Here is a 17719-nt window from a genome sequence, read left to right as displayed (position 1 = left end):
TTTTATTTCGCGTTTCTTGCGAACTGCTCGAATGGCGGGGGCAACCATGCGACTGCTTGTCTTTTTACGTTTATTATTATTCTGACTCGCTTTTGAGCTTGAACTGATCTTGTGCCACAGTACGCTGTATAGGGATATATCTGTTAATGCTGGTCACGTTATTAATAAGAATTGATAATTAATCAGTTAACTGAGGAATTTAATTTTGTGTAACTCAAAGCAACAATACATTGGTACGGTGACTATTCCTATTACCCTTATAAAGGTTTTATTCAGTAAAAAATTCTTAAATATCAACCATACTGAAATAAAATTTAGATCGACCTATATCGCAGTTAACTTGTTAACAAACCGACTAGAGCAAAGAAGAAAGAATAACAGAAAGTCCTCGTTCCAGTCGATATCGATCTCTCAACCCTTAAAAAAGAAAAGAAAAAACAGAAATACCAATTCGCCCCTCGAAAAAACCCCATTCTATATCCCGTCAGAGCAGAGTCAGCGGTTCACAATTCCTTTCTCGCAAAAGAGTTTCGATTCATCGATCGAGTCTCGGAAACGGGTTACAGAAACCGAAAAAAAAGGAGGTTACAAACGCGAGGGGAGGTGGCGGGGTTGGTGTAGCCGAGAAATCGTCGATTCCATCGGAAGCGGGTCCTTCCCATTCATCTCCATCAAGTTTTTCCGTGGCGGGTTGCCGGGAATCAAGCGCAAATACAAGCAGAAACGGTTTCCCTCGAATCCATACGCGTATCTGCGGCGGGCAGTACAATGCTCGTTCCGCTTCCTCTCCGCGCAAACTTGTTTGCCGCTGGCCGGTGCGTCTTCTTCTGGACAACGTTCGCGCAAAACATCGCGACGTCACGACGCGACGCGTGCGAGTTTTCTGTTTTGCCGGAACTACTTTCCCGGAAGAGCTTCTTGTCTCATTTTTCCCCGGCTCCCGTTTCTTTCCCGCCTAGCGAGCAACACCAGCGACTTCGAGAAAAGTTGTTCAATTCCGGCCGCGAGTGTGACACGAGTGTATCCACGGAAGAGCACGGGAATGCTTTTTGCCTTTACTTCCTGTGTAGCTGTCTTCTTACCTCGTCCCGCTACTTCTTCTTCTCCTTCTGGGTTAGATTCTCCTTCGCTGAAGCCGAATGTTTGCTAGTTTCTCGCTGGTATTTCGAATGCGAGTCGCGTCCTCGTTGACGCGAGAAACTCAACGAAACCGTTGCGGTGTTCCTTGCGCAGAAAGCAACCGGGACAAGGCTGGCGTGTAAAGTTGAATGCTCCGAGCGGATCCTGTTTCTGCCCGGCCATGGATCCCCTTTGTGCGGCTTTGCCCGTGTTTTTCTCGTGCGCGAGGAACTTGCTCGCTTCGCTTGATGGGTTTATTGTTCGGCGAGCCGAGGGGAATTGCGGAAAAGTAGCGGAATTTTGGATGTTTCGTTCCGTGGAACCCGGTGTGTGTTACGTGCTTCCCGAATCTCCTCAGATCCTATTGGCTGGAAGGAACTTGTCTTTCCGGATTTTATTTAATTTCGGCGAGTTTATGAAAAGTTTCTCGGTTATTGTCTCGGTTTATTCAGGAACGTACCATTTGGGGAACAAAAAGAGTAAAGTGGAGTTTGCTGCAGTTTGGTATTTTTGAATTTATCATCGCATTTATAAATGTTTAATACATACTGAAATACGGGATTTTTTATTTTTTTTTACGTTAGAATGGACTTGTTGGATTTTAATAACATTTTTGTGCTAGAGAACTTGCTTATCTAGGGGTTTCGAGATTTAAGAGTGTGGGAGCGCATTTGAGAACTTTGTCATTTGGATAATATGAGGATCTAAGAATTTGATGGTTTGGTTATTTGGGAGTTTAAAGATTTGCGAACCTAGGAATTTTGAGACAGTTATTTACAAATTTAGAGACTTCAAGGTCTAGAGATTTTGAAGCTTAGAAATTTGGGGTTCTTCAAATTTAAGAATAAATAGAACTTTGATGCTTTTAGACACTTAAGGAAATGTGAAATTTGGCATATTAAAAATTCAAAATTACAAAAGTTTAGTAATTCAGAAATTTAGCTTGAAAATATTGAGAATTTTCCCAAAAGTTAAAAAATCCCAAAATTTGAATAGTTGGAGATCGAAAACTGAGGTTTGCGAACGTGTCCTTATTCAAAGGGAGACCACGTAGCGCCCAAGTGTAGATTCGCCCTGGAATCGCTGTACGCTCAAGTTGAACGTCAAAGTGGTCCACAGATTCTTGCGAAATTGCACGATGTTTATCCACGTGGCTGGAACATCGTAGCCTCTCACGAGCTGTCGTAGATGTCGTCGCGAGGTGGCTGGCTTACCGAAGTTCCATTTCGTGAAAGTTCACGGAGACTTGCAACGCGGAGATCGGGTGGGACGGGGCACATTCGGAGGGCAAAGGACAACAGGGGAAGTTGCGAGACAGCGGCAGCCGGCAGTTCTGCTCGTTGCTTCGTGGAAACTTACTTTTCCTCTTTTCCCCCTTTCCTTTCCGCTTCGCTGGCCTCCACCTCGCCGCTGTTCATCCAGTTTACGTATGCCCTCGTTTCGCGAACACCGAACAATACGCGTAGCTTGTTGACTTCGCGCCGGCCCGGCAATCCCTGCTGCTTTTCGAAAAAATCGCCGAGAAGTTATTGTACCCCTGCTCCCTTTTCCAGCCACTTTTGTGGAATTGCGTGTTAAAATATGTCGTTTGTCTACGCTGTCTTTGTCGCGCGGAATATGTCGCTTGTGTATGCGCCCGGAATACCGCCATACTTTCGATGTTATTTTCTTGCTGAGCAAATGCGTACAAACGTGTTTCAATGATATTAGCTTGCTACGGAACTTTCGGTACGTTGAAGTATGAAATTTACGGAATATTTTTTAGTTTACAATAAATCATGAGTTGTAATTGTATTATCGAGAACTCATCTTTACTTTGCAATACGTATGAACATAGGTGCATGAAAATTGCTTGTTTGGATTGTGCGAAAATTGTAGTTTACCTACAATACCTTCTAGACACGTCATGAATCATAGACCTTTTTAGTGCGAATATATTTGCAATGTTATAAAATATATTTGCAATTATTTTGTTTTTCATTAGATGAAAAATTACCAATACTGATTACAGCCATTAATATTAATTAATGACTACATTCTCGTTAGTCTGCTTCGGTTTTACTGTGATTACAAATATTTTCTCAATTACATTATTTTACATTAATACGTCAGTCAGATTACAATTCGAATACAATTGAGTTACCCGACAATATAGCGTCATTTTGAATGACGGCAGGAAATCATTTACGAATATTAATCGACGCTTTGCTGATGGATAATCATAATTTATCGAATATTGTACTTCGGCATTTGAGGAAATGGGGTATCAGTCATGTCAGAATACCTCGAATATTTAATTATCCTAATTATTCATAAATCCATCACAAACATTTATTTCTTTATTTAGTATTTTGTATTATTGATAAATATAGCATAATGTAGTATAATACAATATAAATAAATGAATAAATAAATAATATGATGTAAATGAAATAACGAAACTGTTCAAAGCTTCCTCTTTCTTTTCTTTAATTATTTCGATTGCATTATATTTCGTAATGTAATTATATGTATATCTTTGAGCCAATTCTCGAAGCTGCCATTATGACTATACCTATACAATTACTTTCTCTCAAGTCATTACATAATTCTTTCTCCATGACAACTTAGAGCATAAACTATTCTACTGCAAATTAATTCAGTAATAAAGTAATTACCAAAATCCGAAATAAACAATACAAGCTGAAATAGCTCTCTAGTCAAATATTTTTCCATTTCGAAACGAAATTCCTTCTATCTCATTTTATTGCTATATTCGGCCATTCACTGTTACAGCAACGATGAACACGAAATAACCAACCAGAAAACGCAATAAAATTCCAATCGTCCGTGTATTCGAGCACCGGAATTAACATTGGATTATTATCAAAATCTGTAATTAGAAACAGCGAAATTGCATCGGTGACGTCGCACCTGCGCACACCAATAAATTGTTAAAAAAAAAGTTTCATCAGGTGGCGGTCTGATGGGTCGATGCATGTGTAGCCACATTTTAACGAATATGCTTCCACGTATTGGCATGTGTACACAGTTAACGAGTCTGGATTTGTGCAATTACGAGTTCTGTACGTCCGGCAATTTGATCGCGCACGATCGTCCAAATTACCTCGAAATGGCGCCCAGAACTAACCAGCTAATTTGCATATAAATCGTGGAACATCCAGAATAGCCGACATCTTTTACAGTTTGCCTGCGGTTTATTTAAATGCTCGGAACGATTTCGCGCGTCTTCGGGCACCAACGAAACGAATGTACATTAGAGGGTTCATGCACCAATTAGCCTTTGTATCACAATTATCGAAAAATAACTGCATACGTAAATGTGCACAAACAACACTTTTTAAAATTAAATTTAATTCTTAGGGAATGAGATTCAAAGTAAAGAACGACGGCTGTAATATTAAGGTTATGTTTTTAAGAATTAAGGTTATGTCTGACTTTAACACTGAAACAATTCATGTATCTAAATCAGTTGTAAGCAATATTTTAGCCATAAGAAAGACACATAAAGTCACATTTGTTAAAATTTGTTGACACTTGATTACAGTTCGAGTCGTTTTCAGCACTTCATCATATTTTGGTATGAAATTAACAATAGTACAATCTTTTGTATGCCAATTAATTTCGTTGCTTATTAATTCTAACGATAGATTAATTATTAATTTTAACTTGTTACGTAGGTTATGCTATAATGGAGAAGTTAACTGGCTAGCAACTGATATAATATAAAATTGATGTTTACCTCCCTGTTAAAATTAATTGTAGATTTTGTATTATACTTTGTTATATCATGTTATTACTGTATGCTGTATTTTCTGACAAAGTTGATGAGAAAGTAGCGATTCTGTCGGTTTGACATTGATGGAACGCGTGAAGAGGTCAGTGGGACTTAAGCCACGATTGCTTAGGTTGATAGATCGATGGAGGTGTTATAATTATTTCCCTAATGGCTTTTTTTACCTCCTCTTTGTTGGATTTACTATATTGCCTGTTCAGAAATTCGAGAGAATGATGGAGACATTAATCCTCGGTTCTTCATCACAGCAGACGTTATTTGGTCTCTTGTAATGTTTCCTGCACACAATAATATTTCAGGCTTTTCTTCTTTACTTCATTAATAATTTGGGTGAAATAGGAATTGTTGTTATTTTGATTTTTATATTCAGTAAACGTTAGATCTGCGTTTCGATGAATGAATTTTAATTTTGGGATTTAGGAATTTTGGGATTTAGGAATTTAGGAATTTAGGAATTTAGAAATTTTGGAATTTTGGGATTTAGGAATTTTGGTATTTTGGAATTTTGGGAGTTAGGAATTTAAGAATTTAAGAATTTAGGAATTTAAAAATTTTGGAATTCAGAGAATTCGGGATTTAGAGATTCCGAGATTTAGAGATTTGGAAATTCGAAATTGGAGATTCAAAAATTTAGAAATGAAAAATAGGAAATTGAAAAATTTAGAAATCCAAAATAAGAAATTGAAAAATCTAGGAATCTAGAAATCCAGAAATTAAGAAATTTAAAAATCTAGAAGTCCAAAAATTGGAAATTTAGAAGTTCCGAAATTTGAAATTCGAAATTCTGAAATAAATTTAGAAACTCATAAATACAAATATAAATTTGGAGATTCCTCCATTCAGGGACATAAATTTAGAGATATAGAAACTCGGAGACTCGTAAATTTAAGGATTTGAAAATTCAAAGTCTCATAAATATCGAGAGTTAGAAATCCGGAGATTTAGATGTATCAAAGAATAGAATATCAGAAATACAAAAATATTAAATTTCCAAATCCGAAAGCACAAATCTTCAAATGTTCATATTTCTGAATTTGTTAACATTCAACCGTTCGAACGTACAAATTCATAAATATGAAAAAGTATTACTCCGGGGGTGTAGACTTTTATAGCAGTAAACGCGGAATAACACGTACACCGCTATGATTCTCAATCTGCGAAATGTCCAGTGCATTTCGTTTCACGCTGCTCTACGGCAACGTTCGAATATATCGTTGAAATCCTCGCGATATATCATTCGTCATGGAAACGATGGAACGCGGCGGTAGTCCAGAAGGAAACTCGCGAAAATATAACAGCACGAAGGGAAGTAGGACGTGTCTGAGGAAGTGGCTCTAGAAATAAGTGTTTAACCTCGATCCTTGCCATATCCGAGTATTCTAAATCCAGTATGCAAGTGGAGTAGATAGCTGATAGGAGATAGCAGATAGCGAAGTGCAGCCTTGCATGCATTCACCTGCAAGGGGTATTCGAGGCAAGGGGCAGACGAGACAGACGCTCGATGTAGCTTGAATGGACACGAAATAGGTCGAGTCGATGCTACCTACGCGAGTCATTTCAAGGAGAAAGATTCGCAATCTTTTTCCGATGCCAGCCTCGTATTGAACGGTTGTACAGCTTAACGTTACTCCTTCATACTGTAACGGGTGTTCTTCTAATCATTCTTGCGGAGACTGATATTTTGGCAGCGGAGACTTCGATGTTTTAGATTCTAGAGTAACGTTTTGTGCTTATCGTTTATGTGTAAGACTTATAAGTGATAAGTGACGTTTGTTATGGTGGTCATGAAACTTTGATGGAGGCACACTTATAGTCGATTTAGACAAAAGTTACTCTTAGACTTAGAGTCGATTTACGATAAAAACAAGGAGTATTCTATAATGAAATACAGTAGCTATAAAATGATACATACGAGGCGTGACCCAAACGTAACGAGACTGGTCCAATAAATCATTGTACCTGTAGAATCAGTTCTCCGTGACATTATCATCTTCAAAGTAGTCCCCTTCAGCATTCACACACTTATGCATTCGGTGCTGCCATTGCTGGTAACAATTCTGGAACGAGGCTTTTGGAAGTCCTTTCGGGAGATTCTCTGTTTTTGCCTGAATCTGTTCAACTGAGGTGAAATGGGTTCCCTTTAAGCAAAATTTAACTTTAGGAAATAAAAAAAAGTCGCATGAATCCAAATCAGGTGAATAAGGAGGATGCCCCATCACAGTAATATGTTTGCTGGTCAGAAACTGCTTGACAGACAGTGCCGTGTGAGCGGGTGCGTCGTCCTGGCGCAACAGCCATCCATCCCCCCACAACTGTGGCCTTTTTTTCCTAATTTTTTCACTAAATCTTTTTAGTACTTCAATGTAATAGTGTTGGTTAACTGTCTGACCACTGGGAAACCACTCAATCATTGCAATTACGTTGATATCGCATTTTGATTTTGACAGGCGTGTTTTTTTTGGGTTTTGGGGATCCTGAAGACTTCCACTGCATCGACTGGCACTTACTTTCTGGGTCATAGGTAAAAATCCATGTCTCATCACACATTATAACAGATTTCAACAAATTTTACAAGAAACTTGATGTTTATTCGCTGTTCGATTTTTACGTTAGACATTTTTCCAGCAGAATGCAGTTACACGTGTTCACTAAATAACGCAATACATTACTAAGTATGAACAGAGTCATTTGGTCGTATACAAAGTCTTGTCGTATTGTTTTGAGACCGGCAGTATAAAAAAACCGATCATAATAGCGAAGCACACGACTCACCTAGTTGAAACCGGGGTACCCCGCGTCCTATTCCAGCTTGTAGAGGCGTCAATTTTTTAGGCTCCATCGTTCTGAAGAGCTCATTTTAAAGAGGAAGCTTCAAAAAATATAACCATATTTTTTATAAATTTTAACCCTTTACGCCCCCCATTGAAAAAAACGCAAAAAAAGAATTTGTTTAAATTTTCCGACATTTTATAACAAATTGTTGGAGTTAGGAAAAATATTTTAAAATAGCCCAATCCTTCATGAATAAAACAAAAAAAAATTTAGCTCAATCGGTTGAGTAGTTTCTGAGAAAAAAATTCCTAAGTGGACCCTATTTTCGCCAAAATGGGCAAAAATTGCAAACTTTGAAGGTTTGCCATTCATTAACGAATTCGAAACCGGGAAAATGATGACTTAAACACCCCCTAATTTCACATGGACTACAACATATTACGATTAGAACAAAATCGGAGATTTTGACTTCCAAAAGTGATCGATTTGGCGTGGAATGACCCATACATGTTATAGGTGTAGTACATTTTATATCTGTCATATATGTTATAGGTCTAATACATTTTACACTTGTCATACATATTGTAGATATAATGCATTTTATATATTATACCTATAATTTTACAGCTACCATTGCATGATTATATGTATATCATTATAGGTATAATTTTATACCAATAATAAATTATACTTTCTACTATAGTGATGAGTACACTTGGTCGTGCAGTTGGGTGCATGATGCATGCACTAGTCAGAAGATTTTGAGTTTTTCCATTTAGAAATCGAGGAATTTTTAAACTTTAAAGATTTAGAAATTTCGGAATCTGGAAATCTCAAGTTAAATTTTTAAGTACTGCAATTAATAAAATTATAAATTTACAAATGTTGATATTCTGAAAAGTGGAAATCTGGAAAGATGGAAATATCAGAGTTTCAAATTTTATATTTGTTAATTAAGAAATTTCATAATTTGGTAATTTGGTAATTAAGAAATTTCATAATTTGGTAATTTGGTAATTTGGTAATTTAGTAAATTGATAATTTGGTAATTTGGTATTTGGTCATTTGGTAATTTTCGTACTTCATAATTTGAAAATTCAGGAGAGCGGTAATTTGGAACTATGCAAATATTAGAGTTTCAAATTTTCAAAATTGCAAAATTAGTAACTAAGATATTTGATAATTTTATGATGCTTAAAAAATTGTAAAATACAGAATCACATAAATTCCTAATTAAAAGAAATTAAAGAATTGATCAATCAATGCTCGTGAACGGACATCATTTGTCCATGCACGATATACAATACCGATACATAAATTCAAATAGAAGTGTAATTAAAAATGGCTAAAAGTGAAGAAATTCCTAAAAATAAATGAAACCGGTATATTATACATATATTTATTTAAAATTCTCCGAATATCAGTTACGATCATAATTTTAATCAAAACCGCCTTGATCAAAAGGATTAATATTAATAATCTCATAATCCTTCTGTAAATTATTAATATACATATTATTTTCAGTAGATCTATCACAGCAAGTGAATAAAAAAGATGAGATTATAGCCATCTTTGTTTCAAAACCGTGTTTCAAAGCAGAAGGAGGATTGCGTGAGGATAATTAAAAAGGTCTGACAGGTTGGTTGAGAATGTAGGGCGTAGAGTGTTACTTCGTAACAAAAGCACTGTAGATAGAAAAAGTGCTTTACCTCCAAAGAGCTTACAGTAGCTTAGTAAATTATTCTTTGTTCAGTTAAAATACTATGGCGAACAATTCAACTTATACTATTCTTACGTTCTTAGTGGAACAATTAACAGATTAAATTTCAAAGTCGAAATTAACTCTTTAATGGTTACTGTCGCCCTTAATTATCGTTTCTTTTATACTTGATCAGTAAGGATTGTTAGCTGTATTTGTTTTAATTCATGAAGCTTATATTTTTGTTTGGAAGGTTTGGATCTTTGTTTTGTAGGTTCATTTAATAGTTTATTAAATGGTCACACTGGGGTATGAAACAATCCCAGATAATTTAGCTTCAATTTTAGCCATTTTACATTCTGAAAATCAAAATACTTTCTTTGAAACCTCAGAATTATTACTATTTTTTCCTTAAACTGTTATATCTTAAGAGTGTTCAGCTAACATTTTAGCTCCTCGTATTAAAATCGAAAGAAAAATTTGAATTTTTCTGTGAAAACTGTTATTTTTTCAATTTTTACACGTTCCTAAATTTTTGTTCATATTCAGTATTCGAATTTACTGAAATCAGCTGTAAAATATGTTAAACAACTTTCAAAGATTATTTATAATTTTTATCAGGCTAAAATGGGTAGGTTTGAGCATGTGCTTTGTAAGAAACATTTTTAGCGACTTGGGTCTTGAACGTCCCAGTGTATCAGGTATATTACTCTACTAAAGGCATTAAGAATTAACGTAAAATATAGTTTATTTAATATAAAGAACCATGATAAAAGATAAACAGGAAAAATATCGTTACACCCTTCAAACAATTCACGTATTTATATTCTGTTTTATAAATTTCATCAGTTTCCACACTTTCTATTTGTAATCGGTGCAATTATGTATTGCAGAAACGTTATGGGCACGATAAAATCATTGAACTGTTGCGATGACCATTCATTGATCGAATGTATTCCCGTGTTTCTCTTTAATTCTCCGGATTGCAATTATTTCATCCGTGATCGATTTTGATGATACGCTATATAAATCCGAAAAGTATCTTGTGCTCTCGCAGTTTATTTTTAAACACAGTGATTGTTTCAACCTGGATTGTTTGGATTGCGAACACCTGCGTAATTCATTTCCGTTCTGTTCGTGTGTTAAGAGTAGCTTTATTGCACACATTTGAAAGTAAAATCATTTAAATTTCATTTTATGTCCTCCGCTACCTAGTCCAATTTAGTTCATATTTATTAACGTTTTATACTTGAATGGTACAGTGTTTTTAACAATAAAAATTTATGGAAAAATTATCGTGATTTTTATTAAAATATTAATGTCATTGTGCACGAATTCGATATATAATTTGTTAACGAATATTTGTGTTGGTTTTTACGCAGTTTTATTATACAATTAATAGTGTGTTACAATACGTCTTTATTTTACGGCGTCTTCTCTCGCACTACCGCCAAAATGCGCGTCTCTGCAATTCGCGATGCATTGACAAATGAATGCCGATTTTGTTAATTCGCGACATGTCACGATATATCACGATACTCTAACAATTTGCATAGTCAATGTTAATAACTTTTAATTTCTAAACCGTGACATTTGAAGTATATATTTTACCCCTTAACTTATGATTTTCTCAACGAGTGCGTCAGACAGGGCGACTTAAGTATTGTTGTAACATTAAGACAGACAGAGAATGTTCAAATGTCAGAGATATTTTCTATATGGCGATCATTGGTGGAGGGGTAGGAATTGAAATTAAACGCGAAATTGAATCGTGGTGAAAATGTGAGCCAGATTCGTCGCATTTCAAGCATTACGTGCGTCACGTCCGGGAGGCGATATTGTAAGGCAAAGGGTTAAACCCTTAACTTATAATTTTCTACGCAGTTGCGTCAGTAACAGATACCTAATTATTTTTACAACGTTAACACTAGGTTTACGAGAGGTTTATGAGAGACGCATCATTTTGACGCATTTCGAATTTTTTAGGAAAATTACTAAAACCGATCGCATTTTTATTTTATCTCTTGTACCGACTTTTATCCATTGAACAAGGTAAATATATTACATAATATTGAAGTCTATTTTCTATAAAAGCTTTGAAATATTGAAATTTGTTGTGTACCTATCTCTACGGATGTGCGTCAATTTGACGTGATCGTAACGTAAATAAAATTTTAAGTAAATTAGTTTTACCTATGCAAAAATTACAACAATAATAAATATGAATGCACCGACAATACCTTATAAACGACGGACTTCGATAGTCCGGAGTCGCACGCGGCCGACTCAGCCGGTATGCCGGGTTCGCAGTACAAATCCCAGTTAGCAGGGTAGAGGGAAGTAAAAATGTGAATGTAAAATATTGAAGTAATGTAATAAAATATTATTGAATAATAAAAACTTACTATAAATATATATCTCATATTTTCATTTCTTACTTGTAGTGTTTAACCATATTGCTTTCTAAGAGGTTTTTCTTTAACCCTTTGCACTATTTTGACGAGTCTGACTCGTGACGCACTCGTACTTCGGCCGTGATCAATTTTACTTGAATTTTTAATATGCTTCAATTTGGAGTTCAAGTCCAATTATAATTTGCATAGTCAACGATTGCATAATAACATATTGACATAACATTTCAAGATTTTTTGTCTGTTTTAATATTGTAGCTGTAATTAGTCAGTTCCGACTGACGCACCTGACAAATAAGTCATAGTGCAAGGGGTTAAATATATGTATTCGTTCATGCGTCAAATTGACTTATGTTCGTAAAGATAGATATATAAGAAACGTCTGTAAACCTAGTGCTAAAAAGAACAAACATTTCGAATTTTTGATCTTACCATAGGAAGCAATTTCGCTCCGAATTTTCCGGACAATTCAAGAGCGCCAGAAAGCTCGCAAGAAAATACTTGTTACAAAATCCCTAGCATTCTTGCGCTCGAAATCCGCAATGTTTCCGTTGCAGAGCGAAAGGAAAATCCTGTGGTTAGTGTGTACAAACACGTCGATGATATTGCGTTAGAAAATTCCATTATTTTTTATCACCGATTGCCATGTAACGGTAAGATCGTTGTTTAAAGTTGGTCAACGAGCAAAAAGGAAAAAAAAAAGTGAACCAGTTTCGGAGCGAAAATTAGAGACAGAACGGGGAGAAAGTTGATGGCGTCGTGATTCGAAAAAACATCGGTTCGATCTCAGTCGTTTAAGCCGGGAAGTTTGGCAATGGCCCGAGCTTAAATTGAACTTTACATTATTTTGAGGTGAAACGAGGACGCATTGAGAACTGCAAGCTTGTTTCGACCAGATTGGCCTGGCTTTGGGGTGATGGAAAATATTTACCAAGGGAGTCCTGATGTCGATTGCTGTTTCCGCGATACGACCAACGAAAGTATCCGGCTGCATCTGAAATACGATTGCAGATTGGATTAAAGACAAGGCTTTCCCTATATTGCCGCGTACAGGGAAGAGATCCTAATAGAAATGGAGCTAAGGATTCAGTCTTATCGATGCGAAGTTCACGTGCACGGTTCTAACACGAGATTTCCTTTTTTCTGTTGCAGGTATGTCGAGGTATCTCTTCTGTGTTTCTTGCATCTGATGGTATGTAAAATATTTTGTATAATGTAGAGTAAGAGGGGTTGAAACGGGACTGTTTCGCGTTGTTACATTATTTTGTTATTAGACGCCCACGTTATTGCAAATTTTGAAGGATTTAACTGTGATTTGAGTTTTTTTCAAAGTGCGATTCATTTTTCGCACATGTATTTTAATCTTCTCGCAGAAACGATGTATTCTTGCTAAGAAGAATGAGGTGTACTACTTGAAGCACATCATACGAAGTCATGCTCCTTTTGTCTGTAAATAGTTTCCTAATATTTTATGTCATCAATTTCTTGATCATCAAATTCCATATTTGTAGGTCGACTATAAAAGTCCTTAAATTCCTGTGTTCTAAAGCTAACTTCCCATTTTTCAACCCTTGAAAATCCCCCAAAATCGACAATTTAAATTTGTCGAGAAACAGTACTGATATTAAACTGATGTCGATTATTCTGAGAGAAATAAATACAGAAAAAGTGGAGTAGAATTTTATGTGGTATTAATGTTAATATGCTAGTTATGGTGTCTTTGTACATTTAATGTGTACTCTTTTCTTTTCAATGATTACGATATCATTTTTTGTAATCTTTTGAATATTAGCAGGTAAGTAATAATTCACATTACATTCTGCATTCATATTGTGTTTTATATAATGTTGATTCTACAGTTTTTTTAGAGGTAAGTACTTGTTTATGTATTTATGAATTTTATTTTCATATAAATAAACTTATTTTTGAGTTTAGGAATTTTTGAATAATAAAGGTTATTTTGGAATTTGGGGATTTGGGAGCTGTTAACTTTACTTAATACGTACTTACTTTACTTTTCTTTTTTTTTTTTTACTTTTTTAGTATTTTTTTATTTTGGAAACTTGAGAATTTAGGGATATAGTGATTTAGTGATGTAGGGATTGAGGAATATAGGGATATAGGCATTTAGGGATTTAAGGATTTAAGGATTTAGGGATTTAGGGATTTAGGGGTTTAGGGGTTTAGGGATTTAGTAATTTGGAAATTTAGAAATTTAGAAATTTAGAAACTTAGGAATTTAGGAATTTTGGAATTTTGGAATTTTGGAATTTTGGAATTTGGGAATTTGGGAATTTGGGAATTTTAGAATTTTGGAATTTGGGAATTTGGGAATTTGGGAATTTTGGAATTTAGGAATTCGGAAGTTTAAGAATTTGAGGACTTAAAAACTCTAAAATTTGTTAATTTCAGGATTTTGTGCCTCTTGAAATTAGGCTATTTAAGAATGTAAGAGCTTATGACGTCTAAAAATTTGGAAATTTATCAATTTAAAATTTGCTATCTCGAAAAAGTGAAAATGTAGAAATTTATGAATCTTGCAATCTTTAAATTTGAAGATTTGAAACCAAAGATTTTAAATTTAAAGAAATTTTTATTTAATTTTACAGCTATTTGCAAGAAGAAAAATAAAATTCTCTTGAAATGCATCTTTCTGTCACAACCTGTCGAGAAAACGCGAGTGAAGGAAACCTAGAAGATTTGATAACGTCGTTTCGGTTTTTAGAAGGTCGGTAGACTTAAGAGCAAACTATAAACTTAGTGGCGGATTTACGTCGCGTGTCACCTGAAGTCTTAAGTTGCTATTCACCTTTCGGCTCCGATAAGCTTGACTGATGGATCGATGCCTCGAGTCAATGGAAATCTTTTATATCCTCATCATTCCAAACCACCAGCTTTGTGGTCTCCTTTATCTGAAACCTTGCGAAATATCCTTCTCGAGGCATTAACTTGATCTAAGTGATTTACTGTGTACAAAAGTTGGCTTTAAATCATTTTCATCTGTTTAAATATTCGTACAAATAATAAAAGCAGTAATTAAATGTTTAAAAATATATTTATGCGAATGTATTAAAAATTAATACAAAAAATAATTAAATTTAAAAAAATACATTTATGTGGAAATATAAGAAATCAATAGAAACAATAACTAATTTATAAAACAAAAAAAAAATGTTTATGTGGACGTATAACAAATCGACAGAAACAGTAACTAAATTTAAAAAAATTGTTTATGTAGATATATAAAAAATTGATGATCTTTAACATCAAATTTTATTGCAGATGTAAAATTTTGTTGTCATGTATGGTTGACAATATCTTTTGTCGATGTTAATTATAGTTGATGTGTTTTGATAAAATAGGAATAATAAAACATTATGGAAGGTGAGATCTGATTAATGTTTTGTTGATGAGTATTTTTAGTAGAATATGCTAAAGTTGATGTTTATTAAGCTTTAGGGTTTTCATTCTATTTGATAGATTTTGGAAAATGTATTATAACTCGAAAATTCGTATCATGGGTATATTATACATGTTGTATGTATCCTTAAATTTTGTGAAGTGAAGAATGTTTAAATATTTATATCCTCAAAATTATTAACTTTTAAAATAATCATCGAGTTCATATTTGTAAGTAAATATTATATTTTGTAAAAATCTATATTCTCGTTAAAATAAAATTATGGAGTCCAGGGAAAAGTTCTAAATTTGTCTGGCATTGAATGGGTTAACAGAGAATAACATATTGAAAGGTGGATGCATCCATTGAGGATTATTTAACGATTTCCAATTTTCTACTTATCTCTGGCATCGAATATAAATTGATGGTTGCCAAAATGATCGCGTGACGTTCATGAAACCGCAAAGATCGTATAGGAGAACGAAATTTTTGGCAACGATGGACAGGTAGCCACATTTCTTGGACTAATACGGCGTCATAGGTGGCGGACGATCGTTGATGCTGCAGCCGGAACGACAGAGTCGGGGGCGGTGGCTGCGGTCGTCGGCATTAGGGGTTTTAGGGAAGCTTTACGGGACGATGGGGGAAGGGTGCAGGGCCAGCATGGGATTTTGGTCGGGGGTTGGACCGAGCTTGCACTGTTCACGGCGATTAATTCATTGCCGCTTACCGCATCCCGCCGCAAACCGCCTTTTGCCCCATCCGACCCTCTTGTGTCCTCTTCTTCGATCCTCCTCTCCTTCCCCTTTCCGTTGTCTCGGTTATCAGAGACCATCTCGCGTGAACCTCTCGTCCTTTAGAAGCTGTATTGCTTTGCCTAATCGTGTGAAATCGACCGAGATCGATGCTTCTTTGATTCTTGTTAGAACGTCTTTGAGTATACAGGCGGTTCCACGAGGAATAGTACAGGGTAATTCCTTGTTAACCAGTTAGCTGTGGCGATCCTTTTGCAAAGCGCGCACCAGTGTGTGTCGCGATAATCAAACGATGACGAGTTAGCTCTCAAGAATTTATGAATCCATCTCAAATCATTTACACTTTTTATTTGTTTATTTCATTTCGTGTTGACCTCTAAACATTTTAAACATATTGCAATTTACGAATATAATTTAGTATATACAAATATAATTTTTCGCCAAAACTTCAATTTAAATATCAACATTGTAACAAAATTTTACACATGACGGATGTAGTCGTCATGACACAAAATTCTGCCACATCTCCATGACGGATATAGTCGTCAAACACACTTAACTGGTTAACTTGATTACCACGAGCTCCTGAAGTGCTCGTCCGATACATATACGCTTGATAAATAACCGCCACACGTCTTGCACACATATTACTAATCATCTAGCTGATCAGTTCTTATTCAGTTGGTAATTAGTTATAATCACTTTGAAACAAATTTTAGTCTTTCAGGAGTTGAAATAAACATCAAATTTTTAATTAAAGCAAGTACGATGCAAGGCTACTCGTTCAATCGAAGAAACCGTAAATTAACAATTAACGTCTGATAGCTAATTTGACAATTTCATAATTAATTTTCAGTGAATTTTCAATTAAAGTTAATTTGATTTTCAATGAATTTTCAATTAAATTAGATTTTCAATGAATTTTGAAGTGAAGTTTAATGTTCAATGAATTTCCAACGGAAGTTTAATTTTCCATGAATTTTCTTTTAAAGTATGACTTTCAATGAATTTTCTATTAACGTTAGGTTTTTATTAAATTTTTTATTGAAGTTTGATTTTTAGTGAATTTTCTATTAAAGGTAGATTTTTATTAAATTTTTTATCGAAGTTCGATTTTCATTGAATTAAAGCTTAATTTTCAGTGAATTTTCTATTAAAGCTTAATTTTCAATAAATTTTCAATTAACGTTTAATTTCATTTTAACATCATTGACTTAACAATATATGTGTGTATTTTCATTTCTAGTAAGAAAATATGTAGTTGTCGATTATAATTTAATCGTTTCGTTATCAATCGACTAATTCAATTTCGAAGTATTGTGTCCAGATATATCTGGACAACCTGAAGCATCAAAATTATGAAAAAATCAGTCTTCAAAAGTATATAAAAATGTAGATAATATCTACAGTAAACAAGTTTTGATAGTACAATATTTTTAACAAAAAAAAATGTATTTCCTTAAACTTTTTGAAGAAAAAATTCTTTAAAAGAATTAAGATTTTTAAGAAACTTTTGTGCTGTACGAACTAACATAAAACTGTATCGAAACGAATAAGGAAGCACTTTATTCACCAACTTCCAAATCATCATCGATTCCGTAAAGCTGTAAACTCGTAAAACGTGAAATCGAATATACGTATCCATCATTTTACTTTTCCTAAATCGTCGGAACATGATAATGTTACGTTAGGTATGTCAGGAGAAGCTGGAATCTCCGGTTTCTCGTAACAAAAATTTCTGCTGTATTTTCGGGTATCATATTCTCG

The 17719-nt window shown here is 34.7% G+C and overlaps 1 protein-coding gene across 7 annotated transcripts in view; it reads left to right on the top strand.

Annotated features, from left to right (window-relative positions):
• LOC100874918 (mind bomb 1) overlaps window positions 1-17719 on the top strand; it is a 488386-nt gene that overhangs the window by 119996 nt on the left and 350671 nt on the right. Inside the window, exon 10 of one of the 7 annotated variants that reach the window (XM_012298536.2) lies at window positions 14407-14443. The exons of 5 other annotated variants lie outside the window; for them this stretch is intronic. In XM_012298536.2, the coding sequence (XP_012153926.1) occupies window positions 14407-14428 (22 nt within the window). In that variant the 3' untranslated portion in view covers window positions 14429-14443. Of the gene's footprint in view, window positions 1-12949; window positions 13032-14406; window positions 14444-17719 lie in introns of those variants that run through there. One more of the 7 variants, XM_003700283.3, reaches the window with a different exon arrangement.

The sequence above is a fragment of the Megachile rotundata genome, chromosome 1, assembly GCF_050947335.1.
Source record: "Megachile rotundata isolate GNS110a chromosome 1, iyMegRotu1, whole genome shotgun sequence".
NCBI classification, from domain to species: Eukaryota; Metazoa; Arthropoda; class Insecta; order Hymenoptera; family Megachilidae; genus Megachile; species Megachile rotundata.
The sequence above is the reverse complement of the archived record's forward strand: the minus strand, read 5'-3'. Positions and strand labels throughout refer to the sequence as shown.